Raw genomic sequence first — 11,525 nt, forward strand, 5'->3', positions numbered from 1 at the left:
TCTAAAATAGTGAAAAGACGTTTATATACACCATATAAACACTGGGAACATTGATTAATCATTCTACGAAGTACGATTGATTGTGGTAAAATAAACGCATAGCTCTGGTTAGATTCAATCAAATCTGAGCTCTTTCTGAATGAAAGACGGTGTAGTGTCCACATTTGTAAGAAATGTGGCGATCACGATTTTAAACATTTAAAGTCAGATTTTCATATTACTATTTTAAAAAAGAAATAGAATACTAGAATATATCCCAATTTGCTCTGAATTTGACTGATTTACTATTAAACAATACGCTTACAAAAATATTACTATTATCGCGGAAATATGTACTTAAAATACTAAAAGCAGCAACATTCTACAAATGTATATACTATACAATCGTATCTGAAAATAGTATTTGATTATAAAAATATCAACTTTTCTACTACATACAAATGACAATAATAATATATGTATACATCAGACGGGAGTACACATACAACAGAACACGGGAAATTTCTAACCCTAAACCATACTTTCATGTTATTAATTTCAACGTGGATTTACGGGATTACTGTCAATATGCTGTGTTGTCTTTTAATTGTAAGGTATACGTCTTTCTTCTTGTTTCTAGACTTCTCATAGATTATCATTGCAGTGATAGAACTATCCACAGACTTCATGCCTTGGAGCTATTTTTGTCTTTCGCATTTAACGTTATATGCAATCTGTAATATAATATCCAAACGTAAGTGAAAATGATGTAACCACATGTTGTTTACTAGAGCCCATTTCATAAGATACGTGCATTGTAATTTGACATGGGGAACTAACTTTGTTTTTTGAAGTACACTATACAGTATTCGTTCGATTGTAATGTGATTGTTAGTATATGTACTGAGAATCATTACGTGTGCATTAAAATGCTAGTGCTCCTTCGGTGAAAACTTAGTTGTGCGCTGCAAGAACAGCGTTTGTAACACTGACACAAACATTACTAATTACATGTTCTTACCCACGCTGCATATTTAAATTTCACATTGTCAGGTCAATCTTTTCAGTTATCGTACAAACCGCAAAACACAATGACGAAAATGAACATACTTTCGTGCGTCAAATTAATCTAACATACTCTTATTGCGTAAACAGAAATATCTGATGGCTGATAAATGTCCTCAGAATCATCAGAATTTAACACAATTCTCTGATATGCTTAAAGCGGGGGAGCCGTCATCTGCGCATGCGCTTGTAATTGCTTTTCAAACAAACGTCTACCCATGAGCCTTTGCGTTTTTACCGTGTGTTGTTATCACCGCTTGGGACTCAATTCCCGCACGTGCGCAGGTGACGACAGTCCCACTTTAATCTGTCTTTGTAAACACCAATGTTTCCATCAAATAAATTTTACTTCGGTCCATCAGATGATGGGACAAATTTCAGCGAACTTTGGAATATATTCAAACACACAGTTAAATATGATTTGTATGTTATAGTCAGCCTTGAGAACAAATAAATAGTACTAAATACTCTTGAATTCTCGGTTACCAGCGTAAACGTTCAATATTTGGAATTCGCATTTCCTAATATGGTATGATGAAAATACCGCAAAATATGGCACGCTGTAACTTATGGCGTTACGGTGGCAAATGTATAATAATTAAAATTATTACAATTCTAGCGAATCCACAATAAACATGATGATTGGATTTATAACTTACATTTTTAGCGTTTCAGAAGTACAGGAGGTGCTTCTTGATGCCGATGCAGATCTGTAATCATATATACCGTTACAAAATCCGTTTTCGTTGACCTTCAGACTGTGAAGGGTATTTAACGATGGTGAGAGGGTCTTCAGAGAGCATAATTCCTGGTTAGTTCTCTGCCGAGTCGATCTACTGAACGTTGACCGCGATGACATACTTTGCATGCCTGTCCTAGGGTCACATTTTCTGTCAGTACCAAGGCTAAATTTGCAGACTCGTCGAAAAAATCGTTTCATATCACCCTAAAAAAATTAACCAAGATTTATTATTAAACATCTGTCACTGTAGACAATAGAATTTGCCTTTTCTAATACGGATTATTCTGTATTCGTTCCAACGCTCGGGGTACCTTATTTATGGGATAAACTATATCATCAACATTAATCACCAATCAGAGAAAAAAAAAATAATCTCCCCCAAATCTGACGATTTTCTGAGTATCCATTCATGTAATGACATTTTCTGCCAATCTTTAATTGACGCATCCAGCAATGTGTTTGCAGCTAAGGTTACCGCGAAAATACTAACAAATATACACTCGGGTTGTACAGAATCGCCCGCTGAGACCTCCGCTACGCGCTGTCGATACGGTCGTCGTGCTGCCAACATGCAGGCTTTGCGGTATTCACACGATGATCTCATATTGGCAACAATACTCAGGTGTCAATTTCTTTGTTCACAGTCGGCTTATTTTGGTCATATTTAAATTGTATGTATTATTTATATTCACGTTAACGATGTAAATGCTTAGCACGAAGTAGTAAACACCTGAACGACCCGTTATTCAAGCATTCGATTTCGCACACGAGCTGTCGTCTACATAACATCCAACTGTCAATCAAATGTACGAGGATACCATCTAAGAAGCAAATGGCGGATTTGGCACCTGTCTATCAAATTTTACATTTATTGAAATCCACATAGCACCACTATACGCACCTAAATTCACGTCCAAATGCTTTTAGTGAGCACATTTCGTGGGTATACAGAACTAAATTTATTTTTGGATGCGTACCCGCAGTTTATTCGATTTTGAACCTAAACTTTTTTTCACCTGAGAACGGTGATGTATAATATGAAAGACTAAACCTCTGTAGTTTTCGGCTGTTTGCAGATATCTTGCGAACACCGTAACCGTTGCATGTCGAATGCACTGAAATTATTAACTAAGAAACCAAACTATTAATAGTTAAATTATAACCCACCCTGAAGCCATCGTTTAGAAACACGTATATGATTGGATTGATGAAGCTGTCTGTCACTGCTATCCAGATTAAAACGCACAAGTATGCCGTGGTGGTTGCCTTCTGTTGACTGTACTCATGGACTGTGTTGTCGTTGAAGAGAGTTATTAGATAGAATAGATTCAATGGCATCCAGCAGAGGGCAAACAGAACTACGATCGATACCAGCATCTTGATAGTCTGTAGGCAACAACAAAAAGATTTTTTTTAGCGAAACATTTTTTTTTTTAGAATAAATTTATGTTGGCTGATCCTGTAAGTCAAAGGGTTAGTAGGAAATAATTTAGTTACAAACTTTGTTTTTTTCACAAAACTGCCCTAAGGGATTTAGTATACGATGTACATCAATATCGGCTCATATTACATCAGAAGCGAGCTAGAAGTGTATGAATATTACATGATGGGGGTTATTATGTATAAGAGTTGTGGGCGAACCGTAGTTTGACATTTCTTTTCGAGAACACGGTGTTATTTAACACACCGATGGGAAAAACGTAATGCGGAAAAAAATCATCATCCTTGTACAAACAGATTACGAGGATGCATGAATAAACAAATGAAAGAAAATGCATAGTGATTATTCCCGATGGACAGGTGTCATTGTGGTATCGAGTTACTTCGCATTGAAGCAGTTCGAAGCCGGGAAATCGCAGTTTACGACTTAAATATATCCCAAGAGTTTATCGTCATGAATTATTCATGACTCGGGATATAAGATATGAACTTATCAGGTTATATATTATGGAAGATGTCAGAGTTGCCATGTGTATGGGTCTATGTAGGTAGTTGCTATAATAGTGTACCCCCACGAAATGTGTTATGATGTCAACGAGAACGAGATATTGAATCACATACAGGCAAACCATTTCAAACCATTAAAACACTAATATAAAACGAGTACACTGTATATCACATTATAAAACAAACGTAGTGTATGTACCGCCTGAGTTATCATAAGCTCATGACCAGCATGCACTAGACTACTGAACGACACTCTAGAATATATGTCTGCTGCTGCCGACGGTTACAAGTCGATTGCGTAGTGATTTCAGAAGTAAGGTAGTATGTGTTCCAATTTAGACATGAACTATTTCATTTCGTGCGTTTATGCTCAATTATTGGCGGTATGGTGATGGCATTGTCACTTACATCCTGCTTTTCATAGCCTTACTAAAAAGTGATGTCGACATACAATGGTCGTCGGGTATTGGAGTTTATAAATTATTTTGTTGGAAAATATTAAAAAAATAATAGCAGCAATAACAGCGCAGAGCCTGCAGCGTTCTGTGAGTACAAACTTAAGTAAATAACGACATTACTCATCGTAAATGTAACGGAACGTAACGTAACGTAACCTCAATATTTGTTGTTACATACCTTTTTCTTTGATCTGTTGTGACTGGCGTCTCGGCCTTGGTCGGCATTGCCCGGAATGCTCCTCGTCCACAGTTTCATAGCCACTTTAGTGTATGTAAATGAGAGGACAGTCAGTGGTGCGACGTACGTAGCAACGAATAGAGTCAACTCATATACTATTTGGAGCGTATCGTTGGGCCACCACTCCTTGCAGATGGTAACAGTGTTGTTACTATACATGTCTAGCGGGTATGTTTTTGTATAGCTTACAATTGGTTTGACCACCGATAAGCAGGTTGATATCGCCCAAATTCCTCCGATAACTATTCTCGGTCTCGAAGACGACATCCTGTTTCTCAGCGGGTACATAACAGCGTAATATCGATCTATACCAATGGCAGTCAATGTGAAGATACTCACAGCTTCAGAGACCTAAAAGTAATAACATTCATATATTTCAAATATATCCCCCAATAAACTGTATTGTCATCTCTCAAACTAAAAATTAGAAACGAAACGAAATTTCGAGCAGCTGACAAGATCGAGTCCATTCTCGTGACTGATAACACAACAAAATGAAGCGCACAAAATGAATAAGTAGACAAACACGTAATCGGTCCGGCAGAGCCGTAAAAAAACTATAGGACATCCGAAAACATTCTTGTCAATAAACACTACAGCTTTTGTCGCTGAGACTACGGAATTTCACGATCTTGACAAGTAAATACGCGAATTCAAGATGACAAAACAATTATAAAAATAAACAAATTGATGTGACAATTAATTACCTCGGCCTCGGTGGAACAAATTTTCACACCGGGTGGAACAAATTTTCATTTACCCCCTCCCCCAGTTTTAGTTAATAATTGTTTATTTTCTTACTTTCAAACCCGGAAGAAATATTTTATTTATTAACAATCAACTAGTCAGTATTTGTATATAAAGTAAACTACATGGAAATTGGTATTGAGTAATTTTAGAACAATCAACTAGTCATTATGTGTATATAAAGTAAACTACAAGGAAATTGGTATTGAGTAATTTTAGAACAATCAACTAGTCAGTATTTGTATATACGGTAAACTACAAGGAAATTGGTATTAAGTAATTTTAGAAACGGCCCACATATATAATAACCGAGACGAGGAAATAATATTGTAGAAGTACGTCACTGACAACATCCAACACACCATCGCCATCTTGAAACCTGCTAAGTTTTATTTTTTAGGATGGGGGATTTTTTCTTTGATAAATTGCAATTAATTATTCCCTGAATGTCTGCAATTCTGATATTATGTTTCAGTCTTCGATAGGCAATGGAGGTGCAGTAATTCTGTTCATTTCCTAACTACACAGATAGGTCACTAGTTTTTTCACGACAGATTATTAAATGCATAGTAAGTACAACGTGTTTTTAATGAAAACCAGATTTAGTGTAATCAAAACAATACGCTAAAATAACACAATACGTGTATATGATATGACAATCTTAGAAGCAGTGTGGTTTGGCTACTGTTATTTTATCTAAATTATTAGGGTGATAAACTTTGAAAGTTTCACTTCAACATGTTACACTCAACAAGTAGACGTATACACAGTGTAGTTTTAATATTTCAGACAAAAATAAATTAATCGTTGATCAATGGAAGATAAGTTATATGGCATTGAAAAGAAAAGTGACAGCCTCAAATAGAAGGGTAAAATTGACGTTTTCCATTGTTTTTTTTTATTACTATCGTTAGTAAACTTTGTGGTAATTGAATCCTAGCCTAGATATCATCCCTTAGACAAAGCGCACATAAGCATATTCCCAACGCTTGACACCAATTCTCAAATTTGCTTTAAATTAACTCTTTGGCCACCATTTTAAGAATATGGTTATGACCTGTGATTTTCTGAATTCAGTCCAATTTGTGTTCAATTACCGTGGTTAGATTATTGTCATATTCATTGTGACGAAACTGTTAAAATTGTTTGTGTAATTATATGTCATGCACGTTTTATTTCACCTTATTCGGATTTTGAAATCGCAGTAGCCATATTGCTTTTAATTTCTCATGAACCATCCAGGTACCGTTTATGTATTATGTATACAAATGTTATATATGTATGCTTTGAGAACAAAATTGCCGCCGTATTGGGATTTAACTTTTTCAACAGGTAAATCGATACAGTGTTCATCCAGAAAATGTATACTTTATTGATTTCATTTATTAATAATATCAAATATCATAAATACCACATGTTATCTCTTAAATGATAATTTACATTGGCTGAACATTTCAGAAACTTTGTACTTAAACAGGACGGGGGTTATTGACAAGAAATTAATTTGTTCATATCTTCTATTTCTGTGGAAATAATTTACTGTTAACCGCTCAAGCATGTAAAAATGTAGTTATAAATCTTTATTTTATTAATAAAGTGAAATGAACCTATACGATATCCATTGTGCGCACAGTGGAATGTTATTTTGAATGATTTGACACTTTATCAATATCATATAAAGTTATAGTAGTTATATGCGAAACACACTATGAAAGGTGGATTGTGAAGTATAGTCTTATCTCCCCATTGCTAGGGATGAATATCTTCATTTGACGCACATGTCTATAATAATTGGGAAAGTTAAATGGATTCGAACTCTAATCGCATTTTAATAACATTATTAGTCAGCGCATTCTTTTTATCCACAGAGCCAATAACAAAAAGGTGGCTCAGAGTTGCTGATTGATAAATCGCTAACGAAGTGTGTGTTTATAGTTGGGCGGGGGTGAGAGAAAGGCAACGCAGCACTTGAACGAACCACGGTACATGATGTGTGTCGAAAGCATCATTTAGACCCAAGGACGAATCGTAGCCTGCTGGATATCGTTTGTATCTGTTGACAACAAGGCTAAATTATTCTCTACTATCTTATTAGACTTACGCATTCCTGATCACTCAAATTGTTTCAACACTCAATATACATGCACGTATGTGAAGCAGTTTTATCAAACGTTATGTTATTTGGTGACATTTGTATATCGGCAGTCACGCATAAGACGCAATTCAATCGCATGATGCCGTACGTAATGTATTATACGAGGTTAGAAAAATAAATTGAGCTGACGCCGTCGGGTGGCGAAAATGTTGTCGTGGAGCACTTGAATAAGGCTTCATTACTGGCTGGCTAGATTGCCGAAATCCGAACTTATTGGCGAATACAGAACCTCTTACATATATATGTATATGTTTGTCGTTAGAGAATGTATATCTAAGGAAAGACGTGAATTATTCGGCAGCGAAACTCGCTACTAGTAATTTGTATGTGCAGTGCACATAGTTCGAGATCATTACTGCCTTCAGCAATGCCTCATGCAATCAGTGGCATTAGCCACGGATGACATTTTTATTATATGTACAATTGCTTGAACACGAATATCACAAAACTGACAACGAGAACGATGACGAGCGTGCGAAGTAGCGTCAACACGTGTGAAAGCGACAGAGAACACAGTGTACGTACTTCAGGACGGTATTTTTGTGTGTGAAGTAAGTAGCATTGTAGTCAGTGTGATCACCCGACAGAACGGCATACCGTGACTGGTACGCCACTCGGTGTCCGCCGCGGCCTTGCACTACGCTACGCTAGATAGCCGCTGTGTACCGCCTGGATCGTTTCATTTGTTTATATAAACTGTGCTCCTGACTGTGACATTTACCAGTAAGTCGACGCTGAGAAAATACAAGTCACGTCGGTTTTTTGTTGATCTCGTTTCGCAAATAGTGTAATACTACTCACTACAAAAACAGAACAAATTTGTCTCTCTGTACTCGCACTCTGTGAACATATCTCTACTTCGTTTTACGCACTTTCTTGGATAAATCACCCCCAGTTAACCTTAGTTCATCGACATAATAGGGCGATCTAGTCGGACGGTCACCTGGACAGCGGCGTCAGTCGCGGAATCTAGAAGCGCGCGTAGTAGATGGAACGCTTCGACCGAGCGCGCTTTAGCGTACGTTGCCCTCATAAAATTGTTTAATTTCGATATTGAAATCCGCTTTATTGGCGATGAACCATTTTATTTGATGCCAATTTTAGTATTAAATACTTGTTATCTAACAATTAACTTTTTTTATATAGTTTTTTCTTCATTAGTTTTCGAAAGCAACATTGTAATCATATCCATGGCACGGGGCCTTGATGGTCAATAATGGGATACATTATTGCGAATAACCCACTGATATTGAGAATGCTATAATATAGTATGTAATAACAATCCTGGCAATCTGATTGGTTCGTGCAAGTAGACTGCAATTTTTACATATAATTAATATTGGTATTGCAAAATACGCCAATATCTTATGACTTTTGTGGTTGAATTATTATTATTAAGAATGTTATAAATTAGAATGATTACGATACTTTCAGATGTAGACTAAAACAAAGCAAAAATATCTTAAAGTATTTGAGACGTAATTTTAAAATTCACGGTTTCTGAATACGCGTTCACAAACTACAAAATCATCGCTATAGTTTTTGCATTTAGAATATGCGAGATTATCACATGGGGGTAAACATGATATTAAGTTTGTAAGTCGACAGTAACATATTTATCTTGTATTATTAGTGAAACTAATATATCATAGCAAATTGTCCATTTCTTGTTTATGAACAAAAATTAGCAGTGAATGGTACGTTATATGCAACGAACAATCAAGTACACTTTTTTTTGCTAGAGTTATTAAGATATTTGAAAACAGGTCTAGTCAAATAACGTGGTTACCCTGATCATGGAGGTAATTCTTATTACCTCCATGCCCTGATCAGTGCACGCGGTGACGGTAGACGACTCTATTTATATCTCCAATAGTCTCGCGACTTTCTCGATCTCAATGAGATTCAGGCGGTCATTTTGATAAAATACATTAAAATAATACATAATAAAATATGAAAGGTTGACTTATTTGATGACATCTATGCACCATTCCACTATAATTAGACGTGCATCAATTAATTATGCGAGTGACAAACTGCGTTCAGTATCTATCTAGATTTAAATTTTAATTTCTCAAGAGTGTCCGATGCACCGATGCGAATTCACGTATTTAAGACTTTTATGACTTCCTAAGTGAGTAATTATAGTTTGTTACAAGATAAAATATGTAAGTCAAATGATTGTGAAGGTTGAATTGTCCATCATCATTGTTGAACTGTTTTGTATTGTTTGTTTGTTTACTTTGACTTAAAACGTTAAGAATGTGTAAACCGAAATACAAATAATCAAATAGTGCATATCGACACTGTCTTTTCTTTTGCCATTAATCTTCCAAACTTCGGAATTGTCATATGACAAAATATTATTATTAATAGTGATATGAATCATTATTTTGTAAAAAAAAAAATATGTCAACAATGCATATTTAATTTTAGAGAGTTTCCAGAGTGTATATTGTTTTACACTGTATACATAATATTGCATATAAGGGCAGTAACGTGTTTAGTAGCGCACAATTTGAATTCAAGAAAACAAATTTGATAAATTTCTACATAAAATTGTTACATGAGCATGATTTCGATATCATCTCATATTTGACAATACTAACGAAGTTTTCAGGCGTATGTAGATTGAAATATTTCTCATTTATTTTACACTTCTTATACGCCATTCATTTTGCACAGAGCCGTCTTTTTATGCAATTGTGTTCATTATTAATTGTTGCACTAATATATGGGATAGTTGTAACTAGAAATACTGTTTTTCCATTGCGCAAAAACACGTATGTATTAACGGTATGTGCAATTTATTAATTTTATTTGTTCACTCTTCCGTTGAACGAATATTATTTTGTTAGGAATCAAAATAGATTTAGAATATAATATATTTTATATTTATAATACATATTTAACACAACTACTATAATATACTAGTGTCACATCTTACAACTTGATTTTAAGGGAAAAACATGAATACAATTCTTAGATTCAATCACTGTTCACATAAAACACACACGTAAAGTCTTACCTTCTTTATAAAAGCAGTCACCGAGCACATAACACATCCTCCGAAGATCCACTCGCCTTGCATTGCGTTGATAAATGAGAATGGCATCGAGAATATGGCCAGGGTCCAATCAGCGACGGCCAGATTTAATAGAAAAATATTGAAGTCTCGTTTTTTTCTTGCTCCGAAAGTTAGAACACATATAACAACAACATTTCCCACTATCGAGAGAGCAACGGTCAGAAAAAAGAGTATGGTAAGACCGTATTTTGTTGGTGTCTCGATTGCCGATGGTATCTGATATATAACCGGGCAGGTGAAATTGAATTCGCGAATGATACTGTCCAAAATGTTGTAAGCGACATCGTACGGCACGTCCCCAAGCATGTCATAAATATTGGTATAATCGCAGGAGTCAAGGCTGCACAGGCACGTTCCAATATCTTCAATTGTGCTTGAGTTGTATTCTGATATTCCTGGACTTGGTCCCAGTGTTTTCGGATCGTAGATTTTCTCGTAAATTCCAGCCATGATAATGACAATCCCAAATGGAAAATATGATTTCCAGTTGTGTGAGTGTCTACACAGTCGTACGAAGCGATTAGGTTGCGCACACCGTCCTCAAAAATTGATTCAACCGACGATTCGAATTTAATTTACCTGACCAATAACATCAAATAATAGAACTAGAACGCCTACGATGTATTACATCGAATGCGATCAACCTCTCAACCGTTGAACACAAACAACACCTTGCAGAATCAAAGAGGACAAAGTAACGCCATTGCAGTCCGCCAGCCACTAGATTACAAATACACACACGAACTCACTGCTCGTCAATTCTTATATCATGCGTTGTTTCCATGGAAACAAGTCAACGAGATTTGTTTCAGTTGACGGAAGCGACACCCCATGTATGACGTCTTCGAACATATTCAGTTGCAGCGACGAAACCTAAAAAACAAACAAACATAAGGTAATTATTTTAGGTCAGAAATCATATTACTTGATATCATATTGTCACTATTATTTTATAGGGATTACATTACGCTGATTCCGCAAAAGGGATAAAAACGTATCCATCTAGTTTTACTGTATTGTCGAGTAATCTGCCAAATTATTACTTTTAGTTGGATTTTCTATTTTAGAACAATATTAAATTACTTATTTTTAATTTATCAAAAATG

The 11,525-nt window shown here is 35.6% G+C and overlaps 1 protein-coding gene across 1 annotated transcript; it reads right to left on the reverse strand.

The window, feature by feature from the left end:
* Positions 1-1,699: 1,699 nt before the first annotated feature.
* Positions 1,700-10,869, reverse strand: LOC100373549 (substance-K receptor-like). Its single transcript, XM_002731433.1, has 4 exons — positions 10,360-10,869; positions 4,370-4,780; positions 2,954-3,172; positions 1,700-1,990 (listed from the first exon to the last, which is right to left on the reverse strand). The coding sequence occupies exons 1-4, from the start codon at positions 10,867-10,869 to the stop codon at positions 1,700-1,702; spliced, it is 1,431 nt and encodes a 476-aa protein (XP_002731479.1).
* Positions 10,870-11,525: the final 656 nt, after the last annotated feature.

Source organism: Saccoglossus kowalevskii, chromosome 19 (assembly GCF_978046115.1).
Source record: "Saccoglossus kowalevskii chromosome 19, keSacKowa6.1, whole genome shotgun sequence".
Classification (NCBI taxonomy): Eukaryota; Metazoa; Hemichordata; class Enteropneusta; family Harrimaniidae; genus Saccoglossus; species Saccoglossus kowalevskii.

What these genes read in the sequence shown, in the direction of transcription:
- LOC100373549 (XM_002731433.1), bottom strand. Translation starts at nt 10,869, where the DNA reads ATGGCTGGAATTTACGAGAAAATCTACGATCCGAAAACACTGGGACCA. An exon ending in TGACTGCTTTTATAAAGAAG is followed by an intron (nt 4,781 to 10,359) that starts GTAAGACTTTAC and finishes TATTACTTTTAG; the next exon opens with GTCTCTGAAGCTGTGAGTAT. An exon ending in TTCTAAACGATGGCTTCAGG is followed by an intron (nt 1,991 to 2,953) that starts GTGGGTTATAAT and finishes TAATTTTTTTAG; the next exon opens with GGTGATATGAAACGATTTTT.